Source organism: Ursus maritimus, unplaced genomic scaffold (genome assembly GCF_017311325.1).
Source record: "Ursus maritimus isolate PB19 unplaced genomic scaffold, ASM1731132v1 scaffold_17, whole genome shotgun sequence".
In the NCBI taxonomy this organism is placed as follows: domain Eukaryota; kingdom Metazoa; phylum Chordata; class Mammalia; order Carnivora; family Ursidae; genus Ursus; species Ursus maritimus.
Window position 1 is genome coordinate 27,465,788 of NW_024424119.1, and position 13,172 is coordinate 27,478,959.

General features: G+C 53.2%; 1 protein-coding gene across 1 annotated transcript in view; it reads left to right on the forward strand.

The window, feature by feature from the left end:
- The first annotated feature begins 366 nt into the window (after positions 1-366).
- The window catches only part of CCDC180 (coiled-coil domain containing 180), a 59,601-nt gene continuing 46,795 nt past the window's right edge, over positions 367-13,172 (forward strand). Inside the window, 11 exon segments of the mRNA XM_040631634.1 lie at positions 367-420; positions 816-867; positions 1,126-1,221; positions 2,636-2,826; positions 5,728-5,816; positions 6,804-6,916; positions 7,728-7,856; positions 7,956-8,066; positions 8,190-8,285; positions 9,338-9,501; positions 10,882-11,001. Of these exon segments, the coding sequence (XP_040487568.1) occupies positions 1,153-1,221; positions 2,636-2,826; positions 5,728-5,816; positions 6,804-6,916; positions 7,728-7,856; positions 7,956-8,066; positions 8,190-8,285; positions 9,338-9,501; positions 10,882-11,001 (1,082 nt within the window). The 5' untranslated portion in view covers positions 367-420; positions 816-867; positions 1,126-1,152.

A 13,172-nucleotide genomic window follows, 5' to 3' on the forward strand; every position in this document is an offset into this window, starting at 1 on the left:
AGAGGTGGGCTCAGCTTCCTACTTAGAGCCCAGCACTGTGCTGATTCTCGGCACAGCAGAGGTTGGTTTTAACCAAGCAAAGAAGATGGGATGGATTTTCTTGACTACCATGGCTCGGAGTTGATCTCCTGTCTCTTTGAGTTTTCAGAACAGTTAGTGCGCTGCTCTGGACGCTCCTGACAGACCTGAGGCTCCCCCTTGCACCGAGGAGAAACCGGTAGCGAGAGAATGGGTTCCTAAATTTCACCGCTCCGGGTGGGGCGCTCCCGTTGCTAGGGGCAATCTCCTCCCACCTCGGAAAGGAAGTGGGGGCGGGGCCAGCGGGGTTCCTGCCCCTCTGCGTTGCCTTGGAGACCAAGTGCGTCCAGTTGCAGTTGAGCCTGAAGGGCCCTGGCTGACTTGAGTGGTGCCTTCTTGCAGGTGGGGCGTTGGGCTTCTGGGCGCAGGACCTCCCTCCATCGGCCGGGCTTGGAGGGGATGGCCAGGGACTGCTCCTCCCCCCCCCCGTAGGCTGGCGGGGCTGGTGGCGTGAGAAGAGCCTGCTGGGTCTTCTCAGGATACAGTAGGTGCCTAATTAGCATGGCTAGAGTCAGACTGCTCCCTCCCTCCACTACTCTGTCTCTGTGTCCACTCTTGGCGGGGAGTGGCAGAGGAGGGAGTCAGGGGTCCTTGAACCGTGTTCAGCTCCAGATTGGGGGTTCAAGGCCAGGTTGAAATCCAGGTTGACACCTTGGGCACGTTGATTTTTCCCAGGAGAGCTTGGGAGAGTGAAGCACAAAACAATAACCATTTATTATTATTCTTTGCCCCCAAAGTCCCTTTCGGATTTGCACCCTGCGCGGTCCGTGAGTTCTGTTCTTGCCTGAGGTTTGTTTCCTTTTTGCTTCTTTGTCCCTCTCCTCTTTTTGTTTAAAATAAAAACCCTGATGCCTGAGAGGGGCCCCATGCTTTTCCCAGAGCAGCAGGGTGGGTCCCACAGGTGGGTCCAACCCCAACCAGGTTGCCTGGGTGGGCCTTGTCCTAGGCGGAGGACTTGTCCTGGGGGTGGGAGCGTCAACTTCTCAACCTCGGTCGGAACGGAGACCAAAGCCCAAACAGGATTCCTGGACAATGAATTCCCAACAGGGGCGTTCAGCCAGCGGCCAAGTCAAGATGTCCTCAGTGGGGAAGGTGACCCAGGTTCCCAGCGGGAAACTCTACCAGCAGATCTTTGAGGCTGAGGTAGGTGTGTCCCTCTGTTACCCACTTCCCTCTCCTCCCCAAACTTCCTCCCTCTGAAGGCTTCTTTGCCTGGGAATCCAATGAAACAAGGCTTTGAAATTGCTTCGATTTTAAAAATAATTATTTTTTTTTATTTAAAGATTTTATTTATTTATTCGACAGAGATAGAGACAGCCAGCGAGAGAGGGAACACAAGCAGGGGGAGTGGGAGAGGAAGAAGCAGGCTCATAGCAGAAGAGCCTGATGTGGGGCTCAATCCCAGATCACCGGGATCACGCCCTGAGCCGAAGGCAGACGCTCAACCGCTGTGCCACCCAGGCGCCCCTAAAAATAATTCTTATTGGTTCTTAAAACTTAGGAATACAAAATTAGAACGTCTGTTCTTGAAAATTAAAAAACTTACATTAAAATGTTAATTAAATTAAATTAAATTTAAACTTAAATTATTCAGAAATAGCCAGAATTAACCAATGGATGTCTTGGGACCTTTTTCTATGCACAAAAGAATTTTTAATTTTTTCTATTTAAAAATGGGTTTGATTCTATACCAGTGTTTTGAAACCTGCTTTTCCCCTGTTAACAGTTTCACACTGACCTTCCCCATGCCAAGGGGTATCCGGGTACTTCGGGATGTTGAGAGGCTGCCTAGTTGTGAATCTAGGACTTCCCCTCATGTATTAAAGTAATGCTCTCTTGACAACCATACAGGTTGCTGGAATTGCCTTGTGTGTATGAAAACTGCACAGACAAGAACAATATCTTACTGTACTGCTTATTTAAAAGGGATTTGCGTTCCTACTTTGAGCCCTGAATAATCCTTTCTGTAGAAGGCTTGGAAATTATACAAGTATAAGGAAACCAAAGAAACAAATGACTCCCATGACCCTGCTGCCTGGAAGCATCACACAATTCTTAACATTTAGCACACTTTCTCCAGGTCATTTTTCTGTGAGTTAAAAATTTTGAGATCACATGGTATAATTTTAGTTATAATTTATAATTTATGCTTTTAATTGATATGTTTTATGGTTTCTCATAAGCATTTCCCTGTGTCATAAAAAATCCTTTGTAAGCCTCTTTCTTAATAAATGCCTAACATTCCATTGAAGCAACATACCAAGTTTACTCAACCAGTCTCCTATAATTGGACAGTCCCATTTTTCTAATTCCTTGTGATTATGAAAGATGCTGGGATAAGCATCTTGGCCCTCATTAAGATTTCTTAAGAGATACAGTTCTAGATGGCTGAATATTTTGGGGGAGTGCATGGTTCATACCCTGGGGTTGAAGGCCTCCCTGCAAAGTGCCTTCCTGTTGGCAAGTTCCCCCTTGACCTTATAAGACTGCGTGGTCAGGCTGTGGTGCTGGGGAGCCTACTGCTCTGACCCCCCACTGGGATCTTTTGTGGATTCAGGCGCAGCTGCTCCGCTCTCTGGCGGCGTCCAGGAAGCGTGCCTTGGAACGGTCTATGACCCCCAAGAATGGCAGGAAGCCCTTGATGAAGAAGATGGATATTCCTGAAGGGGAGATGATGTCTCCCCGGCAGCAGAAGTGGGCTCACAGCCTACCCAATGACTGGGTCACGGAAAACCCTGTTCTCTACAGGTAGGTCCTGGGGTCCACACTGCACTGCCACCCACTGGGGGTGGCTTGTCAGAGTCTTCAAAAACTCAGGAAGATCTCACTGGGTGTGAGAGGAGTGCCAGGTAGGAATGAAGTCCCAGGTGCCTCCTCAGAAAGAGAGAGGTAATAGCCCCTATTTTGCAGGACTGTGCTGCTCCCTCCCTTCCTCTTCCTCCTCCTCAGTAATGATTGAGTGCCTAGGACCAGGTACTGGGTATGGGAACCCATCCTCCTGGAACTTGAGGCCTTGATAGTAAATAAATAAGCAAGGCCCCCCAAAGGTGGGAAGACTCTGACCCAGAGGACGAGCGGTGGCACAGAGGTCAGGAAAGCCCCTGAGGAGGGGCCTCAGCTGAGACCAGAGGATGAGGGGAGGGAGGCATGGGGCAAGGCTCTGAGGCAGGAGGGGCTTGGTCCACTCCAGAAGGCTGAAGAAGTCAGTGGGCCTGGCGGGGGCTTGGGGGGAGAGGGGTAGGAGATGAGGCTAGGAGAGGCCTGCGGACCGCAGTCAGGATTTTGGACTACTGAAGTGAGCAACTGATTTGCCTTTTGAAGGCCTTCTGGCTGCTGTGTGCAGAATGTAGGGAGCTGCTAGAAGAGGCAGGGAGGCCTGGTGGGGCTGCAAGACAGAGAGTAGGGTACTTCACGTATATTTTGGAGGCAGAACCCACCAGACTAGGTAGTGGATTGGATGGGAGGAGAGGGCTCCTGAGAGTCCTGGGTCTGTGGCTGGAGTGCTTGCGTGGACGGCCGAGGGGCCATTCCCTGAGATGGGCGCATATGGTATTGGGGCCGGAAGACCGGGAGTTCCCTCTGAACCTCCACGCTTAGAAGTTGAACTTGAGATTCCTGAGCATGCCATTTAGCTCCCTGAGCTCAGACTCCTCAATTCCGGAAAAGGAAAGAAAAGGAAGAGGAGAGGCTGCATCTACCTCACCGGGACGCTGGGGAGAATGTAGCCGGAGCTGAGCTTCCCTTCGCTCTGCAAGCTCCGCACAAGCCACAAACCCTTCTCTGGTCTGGACTCTGAAGGGGAAGTCGGTCTTTCTCCACCTGCCTTTGCTTTCCCTTTCACCTGCCTTGGGGCAGAGATTGACCTAATGCTAGGTAAAGGTCTCTGCCCTGACCTACCTTTGACTTTTCCTAGGGAAATCGCAGGCTTCTGACCCTCAGTACCCTTAACTACCTCCAGAGGGGCAAACCCACTGGCCACCCAAGCCCAGACTGGAGTCAGTGTTCTCTAGCCCCTGTGCTGATGTCCAGTGCAGGGGTCCAGAGGCACAGATGGCGGGGGCCTGTCGATGCTACCCCCACTTGCCAGGAGGATGGTCTTGCAGCCTGCCTGTGACTCTGGTGCCCACAGGGTCTAAGCCCCTTCTCAGCTGACCTGAGAGTTACCTGTGCCTCCCAAGGGTCCCCTCTTCCCCAGGGTTTAGCCTAGGACCACCCATTATCCCAATAACCAGATCAGTCAGGAACTCTTAGCCCTCACAGGAGAGTGTTTTAGGAAAGACACATCTCATGGAGGGTGCTCGCATTGTGCTGTGTTTGCTTCCTGGGACAGATAGACAAAGCCAGCTCTGCCCTGGACACAGATCCAGAGGACAACTCCCTGTGGCTTGTGGCAGGAAGAAAGATGTGTTTGTAACCTGCCAGGCTCTGCCGCCCTCAGATGACTAGGGTCCCCAACTCACCATTGGCATCTCTGCCTTGTCCCCTTCTTGAAAATTCAGCCAGCCAAAGCCAGCCAATTTATGTGTTCCTTCACCCAGGGCAGGGCCTCAGGATGAGGAGCCCAAGGTAGGAATAGATCAACAGCAGCATGAACCAAGTCCTGGGGTCAAGTGACCAAGAAGCCAGAGCCATCAGCATTTCCTGTAGTCAGAACACCTGGGCTCCCACGGGCATCTGATTGACAAGGTTGAAAGACCCACCTCTGGAGGGTCAGCCAGGCCCTGCAATCTTCCTCGCTGGTAAGGCTGCAGTGAGGACTACATGAGAAATGACTAGAAAGCACTGCACGTGTGGGGGCCCTGAGGAATGGCAGGTGTCATTGAGACCTGTTGCATTTCTGGGCTGCTTTGTCCTGTGGACAGTGCATTCAGGGATTTTAATTCCAAAGCTAAGGTCATGCTCACCCACCCTGCTCCTTCCTGCTGAGATAGTTTGTCCTGGGTCTCAGCTTTCTCCTCCCACACCCAGACCCCATGGACCGTGGATCTTAGCCTCACACACATGGGTCGGGGAATCTCAGCTCTGCTTTGTACAGTGACTTCTCTAAGCCCCCTTCCCCCATCCTGGACAAGGGGTTACCCCAAATGCCTCATAGGATGGGTTGCCCCAGGAGCAAATGCTGAATGCCTAGCACCGGCCGCTTTTCCAGGCGGGTCACGCCCCTTCTGGCCCTCAGTGTTCCCATGTGGAAGTGGTTCTTGCCTACTACCTACACTTGGTTTGCAGCCAGAGCAGAAGCAGATCCTGATTTCTTTTGTTTGTTTGTTTTTAAGATTTTATTTATTTGAGAGAGAGAGAGCATGAGCGGGGTGAGGGGCAGAGGGAGAAGCAGGCTCTCCACTAAGCAGGGAGCCCGATGTGGGGCTCAATCCCAGGACCCTGAGATTAAGACCTGAGCTGAAGGCAGATGCTTAACCAACTGAGCCGCCCAGGCGCCCTGCATCCCTGGTTCTTGTCTAAGGACTATGGTGCCTGCTGGCAGCAGATGTCTGTTGGGAGACTGGCATGGCCTTGGGGCTGTCTGGGATGTGGAGGGGCTAGGTTATTGCCGATACCCAGGGTCCCTCTGAGGACTCCCTTGTGGGCCAGAGCTGCCCTGGTGTGGGCCAGGGGCCTGGGGGTTTACTCTTTCCTCTGTTTATGCTTCAGGGAAAAGGAAATAATCAAGAAGAAAAAAGCTCAAGAAAGCGAGAGCACCATTGCTGCCCGGGAGGTCCGGGGCCTCATGGACACCATCGGTGAGCCTCTGTTCGACCGTGAGGGCAGGCCCGGCTTTCTTCCCTCAGCCTCCTTCCCTGAGCCTCTTCCCCTGGGCCTTCTTCTCAATACAGGGAGCTGGGGAGGGGGCAAGGGGCTCTGCACACTCGGCATTTACCGGTGAAAATCATTTGGTAACAGAGGTTGCTTGCTTTACTGCGATATCACAAGAGGATTTCAATCTGCATTGTCTTCCTTCATACTGTGGAGGAAGGCTCTTCTTTATGATTAAGAAATAATACGTGCTCAGTATAAGTAATCCCTACACGCAACGTGGGGCTCGAACTTACAACAGACACCCCCTAATACACGCTAACTGTGGAACAACAAAGGAAGGAGATAGGCAGAAAGCAAACACTCTGCCTTCACAGTAGCACTGCCTCGTCCCGAGGATGGCCCCCACCGCGGAACCACACGGGCCGGGCCGTAGCTAGGTTCCCACACAGATCAGGGGACAGCAGAGCTCAGGGCGGGAACGCAGAGCCTCGGGCAGACGGCCCGCATCCAAACCCCTGCTCAGCCGCCGACTGCATTTGCTCTTGAACGCCCTTGCCTGAGCCTCCTCACTGTGAAACGGGGCTGGTAAAACAGAACCTGCCTCTCGGCCTCTTCAGCAGTGGCAGAGCAATGCCTGGTACGGGCTAAGTGCTGTTTAAGTGCTGGCTATTCTTACTTGTGTATGTATGTGCTTCTATAAAACTCTTAAAAAACATAACTGTCCCCATACTATACGTCCATTTGGAAACTTTTCCTGGCATTTAACCGTAGATGCGAGACTTCATGTCTTATAGCACTTGGGGAGCACCTTGGCCTTTTCTCTTCTTCCTTAAGCGTCTGACACTGTGGCCTGGTTTGGAGGTCCATCTTCTGAACCAAGGCACTTTCTGCCTTGCTGACTTTTCCTGGGCACTGTCCCCTTGCATCAAAGCTCCGAGGGCAGCCTCCTCACCTCTGTTGTTCTCCCCCAGTTCCCGAGAGGACCTGCACCGCCACCCCAGGCACCACGGGAATGGACTCCAAGAGGCAGGGCTATGAGAGAGCTCTGGGGAGCTTTAAGGAGGAGATTGCTCAGATTGGGATGGTGAGAGTCCTCCCTCTCTCCCCTTTTGTTCCTGGGCCATTCCCAAGCTGGGCTTGTCACTGCACCCCCAGCTTGGAGGTCCTGAGTGGCTCACCAGCTGTGTAGACGGAATCAGTAGCCATGTTTGAGTGGCTCATTATGAGTGCTCATGATGAGCTCAGCTCTCTAAGTCGGGGACCATTATCATTCCCACTCTACAGGTGAGGCCCAGAAAGTCTTGCCTGACTTGGCACGTAAGGGACCAGGTGGGAACTGGACTCCAGGGCTGATGCCAAAGGCCAGCCCTTGAGCTCCCTGCTCAGTCCTGCTGGGGGTGCTGCTCTTCCCACCCCCTGCCAGTCATCACTTCACTCATCTGTCCCGTCTGTACATGAGCTCTACCATTGTCCGGGCCTCTGTGGCTTTGGTCATGCAGCGTAGCTGAGCCTCAGTTTCCTCATCGGAAGTAAACTCGGAATTCTCTCACTGGCCACTTCTTTAATGAATATTTGTTGAGCCCCAACCACGGGCCAGGCCTGATGTCAGCACCTACTCCAGAGGGTGTGATGAGGACCAAGTGAGTCTGAGGACGAGGGCCCAGCCCAGGGCAGAGAGCCCAGCACGGCATGTGACTGAAAGAATGGTGCCTGCCCTTGTGCCCTGGCTGTGAACTAGTTAGTAAATCCTAGCTCCTTAGGTCTAGGGAATGGTTGTTAGTTTTGAGGCCGGACCACAGCTGGTACTTCCCCATCACGGGGCCAGGGGTGGGGGGAAAGGCAGGGCTCTCTGGTGGCATTGATACCGCAGCCGTTGCTCTACTGGCCTGTTTTAGGAAATGGAACCTTTCATCTTGGAGCCAGGAGCACTTTTTTTAAAAAAGCTGGCCGAGTCTGATGAAGACATTGACAGACTCTTCCAAAAGGTGGAAAGCGACACCCACCTGGAAGACTACACCATCCAAGTAGGGGTTCCCTTGTGGCCAGGCCTGCCCCACCTGGGTCCTGCTCCTTCCCTCCCCGTCTGTCTGTCCTCCCAGGCTGACCCAGGCTTCTTGGCATAGACCCTGCTGGAGCTGTGGGATCAGGTGGCTGAGAAGTTCCAGTTTCAGAAGCAGGGGATCAAGGAGCTGGATGAGGCCCTGTATGAGGCCGAGTTCTCCCGGGCAGATAAAGTGAGTTGGCCGGCAGGTGGGCCTGTGGTGATTTTCACCTGTGGGATTTGTGAGGCATCGTCTGTGTCCTTTCAGGTCTCCAGGAAAAGAGAGTCGCTAACAATAGCACCTTGTTGTTTCTAGCTCAAAAGCGTGTTGAAGAAATATGTGGAAATCATAGAGAAAACTTCCTACCTCATGCAGCCCGACGTGTACAGGCTGATAAATACGGAAGCCATGGTGAGTGGTTTGCACGTGCAGGGGATCGGCCCACAGGGGGAGCGGGACCGGAGGATGCCCCAGAGTCCCTAACTTTTATCCACTTGATAAAAGGGGGGGGGGTCAGAGTTAGTAGCATCCTGGGGACGTTTCATTGTGTGACTTCCACATGCTTATTTTACTCACTGTAGCATCTGGCACTTGCTCCGTACTCCATGTGCATTCATCTCATTTAATTTCACAAAATCCCATGCTGCCAACAGCATTATCTTCATATTATGGCTGCAGAATTAGAGGTTCAGGAAAAACCTGCTGGTGCCCCCCAGCTAGGAAGTATAGCCGGCAGCAATCCTCAGGTTCCAGTGAAAATTGTTGCTGGAATTTCTACCCATTGAGTCTGGCAGGTTCTCACCCTTGCTGCAGGGTGGTGCCTCGAGCGCCGTGGGCACTTATGGCGGCATTTGGCTGTCGCACTCCTCGGGGGCATGGGAGAGACTGCTGTCATAAAGGAGGCAGGCTTCTAAGTAGCAGAACAGTGCCACACAATGAAGAATGGTCCCCACTGCCATGCCAAGGATGCCCAGGGGAGGATCTGCGGAAGAATGTTCTAGCTCTGGCCTCATTGGGTAATTGGGTCTTCATTCTCATCACCGCCATATGTGACTGATCCCTGATGGTGTGAGCACTCTGCTTTTGGAAAAAATTTATTAAAAAACCAACAACAACAGTTAAACACTAAGAGCTCACGAGACTGCTTATCTCCAGTGAACTGAAATCAGCTTCTTTAACAATCTGGTACGGTCTTGGGGCTGGGTTGAAGGCACATAGTTAAGTCAGGGTCATAGGTAAGCCTTCGGGAAAGACCCCTGTCACTGTCCATGGCTGCTCAGCCCCAGGCATCTTCACTGAGTGCCCAGTGACCCCTTGGTGCCCCTCAGATCCTGCCACTGCCCTACTCGGCCCTGCTGGGCCCCTGGCCCTGTGCCTGCACCTCACCTGGCCCCTCTTCCCCTGTCCCTCTCCAACTGAGCCTTGCTCTGAGCTTGGAGAGCCCCTGCCTGCCTGTACCACAGGTTATAAACCAGGCCCTCCTGGGCAACCGGAGGGCCATCGCACAGCTGTTCATCAACCTCATGGAGGCCACGCTGCAGCAGGAGCTCGAGAGCCACCGCCGCTGGCAGGGCCTGGTGGACGCCTGGAAGGCTCTCAAGAAGCAGGCCCTGGTGCAGACTTTCAGGTCCGTGGCTGCCTGCTCCGCAGCTCTTCCCCAGCCCGCCTGGGAGGCCGGCCTGGCAAGCCGGCGACCCCCGCCCTCCCTTTCAGTTGGGACTCCAGAATGCTGCCGTTCTTCGGGGGCTAAAAATACGTGTTGCTTTTTTTTTTTTTTTTTTGAAGTTACAGTAGATCAAAATATAAGGAAGAAATTAAAAATCACCAGTAATCTCTCACCACAGGGAGAAGCACAGCTGATATTTTGGTATATTTCCTCCCAAGCTTTTTTAGACCCACACTGCATATGTCGCTTTGTATCTTAATTTTCTTCATAAACATTATCACATAAGCATTTTCTGAGCCCAGTACAGATTGTTTGAAAACATCCGTCTGATTATCTGCCCAAATTCCACTCTACTGTTACACATAACCCTGTTACTGGGCCAGGGAGAAGGGTCCGTCAGGCTCTGGTGCTTCCTGCCCTCTGGTAGTGAGTTCCACCTGGGGGAGGAAGGGAGCGGGCCCAGCTCCATGCTTCCTCCACCAGGCAGCACTTCTGTTAATACTGATAGGAGGATCCTGCGGCTTCTGGCCAACAAGCAAGCCTTTCTTTTGCTTGTTGGGCCGAGATGTCTGAGGATGCCAAAGAATGTCTGTCCCTCTTCACTGTGGGTCTGGGGACACGGGGCCCATCTGTACACCTGAATTTCCAGATGGAGAACACCACAGAGTCTGACTCTGGGGATGAAAGAAAAGTGTACTGAGACCTGGCTCCACCTGTACTTTCCCTGTCACCTTGATCAAGCACTTGAACCTATTAGAGACTTTCTCTCCTTATGCAAAGCAGGCACAACGATGGGCGAGTGTTAGGGTTTCAGTGATGATCAAGATGCTGTATGGGAAGTGACTGGTCTGGGCCTGGGCCTGGGGGTTGTTACAAATGTCAGTAATCATCAACAGTGATGTCAGGAGCACTTCCCCTGAGCCAGGCATGGTGCTAGGGGCTTTGCTTGCAGTATCTTTCCGGGTCCTTATAGGTACCAGGTGAGGAAGGTACTCTTCATTGACTCTATTACAGAAAAGGAAGCAGATTCAGAGGAGGGGAGTGACTTGCCCAAGGTCACAGAACTGGCAGGCAGCAGTCAGGACCCACACCTAGATCTGTGTCTGCTGGTCCCAGGCTTTTAGCGCCAGAGCCTCACTGGCAGCCCTGTGGTTCTTCCCTCCTGCCTCCTTCCCTCCCTCCTTTCATCATTGTCCCAGAGGCCCCAATGGGGAGGAAGCAGGTGGAGCGGCGTAAGGATGCTTATATTCTGAATGTTCTTACCATGGGTCTCATCCCCTCCCTCCCACCTGCCCTGTGCCGCCTCTCCTCTCTGTGGTCCCGATGCATCTGGATACCCAGTGAGTTCATGGCCAGTGAGAGGATCCAGGCTCCTCCAGCTGTGAAGAAGGAGATGGAGAGCATGCTGAAGAACCAGAAAGCCCTGCAGCAAAAGCGGCTGGAGCATCTCTGCGCCGTCTGGTACACTGGGAGGGCCTCCAGCCGGGGGTGCTGTGGAGAGACACAGTCCATGGGGGAGGCAGGCACAGTCCTCAGCATTGACCACTCTCCTGAGGCATCCTCCAGGCCTGGCCATCTCCTTGTTCCCTAGTCCTGTGCTGGCTGCCTGGGCCCACATTCTGGGGCATTCTAGCCCCAGTGGCCGCAAAGAACATGACACATTTGCCGGGGGAAAGAAGTTTAGTGTGACTGTGCCAAAAACCGTGGAAGGCAGCAAGGGCAAAGGAGGGGGGCAGGCTGAGTGGGGGAGGAGGGGCCAGGTCCAGGGGTTGGACTTTTTCCTGAGAGCTCATGTGGAGCAGAGTGGCTCCATCAGCCTTGCAGTTTGGAGGGTGAGTTAGAGGGTCTGAGGCTGGAGCCTGGAGGGCCGTGAGGCCATCAGACAGGGAACCTGTTAGAGGCTGTGGGTGTTCCTCTCAGCCCTGGGCTCACCCAACTCTGACCCTATAATAAACTGTTTGGTGAGGGGCACAGTGAATGTTCTAGACCCTGGAAGCCCACTGCTTGGGATCCTATAGTATCCACTTGACGGAGCCTGTGTGGCAAGTGCAGACACTTCACGTGCTGGGAGACGCTCCTCCTCTCCCTGTGTACCTCGGTCCCTCCCATCCCTAACCCTGGTAGCTCTGGGTTACCTGCTTGTCTGCCCACCACAGAGCCCAAGTGCTCCTCGGGTATCTGTGACAATTAGAACCCCACCCTGTCTCCCCCAGGGCAGGCACATTTTCATGCAGGTGCAAAATTAACAAGGTGGATAAAAATCTCAGGATAAGGCAAAGTGCTTTTCTTGTTTTTTGCAACTCCACTTTTTCTGACTGCGTCCCTGTTTATGAAACTGGGCCAAACTCAGTCTTTCCTGGGGTTGTATCCATTGAGGTGAAGCCGTGATTCCCCATCCATCACAGGCCCAGGGAAGGGGCCTGTTCCTCTGCATTTGGTCCACCCCCATGTCCTGGGGCCACTGCCCACCCCCACCCCCCACCTCGACAACTGGCAGCAGGAATCTTGAGGATACTCTGTGCCCCTGTGGCCTCACACTCAGGCAGCTGTTTCCCTCCGGGTACCTGGGTCTTACAGCTGCCCCCCGGCCTTCCTCCAGGAAGGAGGACCCAGGCTGCCACTGCCAGGCAACTGCCATCCTATCTGCCCACCCCTGCCCCCAGGCCCCTTCTGCTGGGTGAGGAGAGAGCCCTGGTCCTCAGCTGTCGCCTGCCAGCCCAGCTCCCCTCCCCAGGGTTCTTGGCCCACTCCCACCAATGCTTCCCCTCCCCAGGGCTCTAGGCTCTCCTGAAAACTTAGATTTTGAGAACAAAATCCAGAAAGATTCTAGGCTGCTGTCTTTTCTACCCTGCCACATCCCTCACACAGGCTGTGAACACAGGGCTGGCTGGCTAGCCGCCTGAGTGAAGGGAGAGACAGGGCCAAAGACAGGCAGGAAAATGCACTCCCTGGCACGTCTGGCCACTGCCGGGAAACACTATGTAACGGCAGTGTCTGCGGGCAGAGCACAGAGCTGGTGGGTGACCTGACCCAAGCTGAGGGAGTTGGGGGCAACTCTGTGAAGTCAGCGGCAAGAGTGTGCATGTACAGGACGCAGCAGCTCCTCTGCCGTGGGCGTACAGAGAGGGGTGAAGCCAGGGCACGATCTGTGTCTGAAGTATGTGCTGCAAACCCATGAACTAGACCCCAGACATTTTCAAATTTCACCAGTTTTTCTACTATTGTCCTTTTTCTGTTCCAGGACCCAATCCAGGACACAATACTGCACTTCGTATAATGTTTTGGCTTGAGACTATGCTGTACACAGTCTCGTAGTTATCTTTTGCTCTTTACTGTCCCACCATAAGTAGGGTGCCCAAGGCCACCGTGGGTTACACATCTTGTCCTGGTATAATCATTAATAGAATCCCTCTCTTCATTGTCAAAAATGTCCTGGTTTGGGCAATAAGTCGTATGGTCCTCCTTGCTATATGCATCTTTCCGTACCATTAAATACCACCCAAAATTTAGTGACTTAGAACAACAAGCATTTCTTATTTCTCACCATTCTGTGGGTTGTTTCCCACAGGGTGTTTCCCCCGGTCTGGGCTGGTCGGGCTGGGGCTAGATGGTCTACAATGGCCTCATTCCCA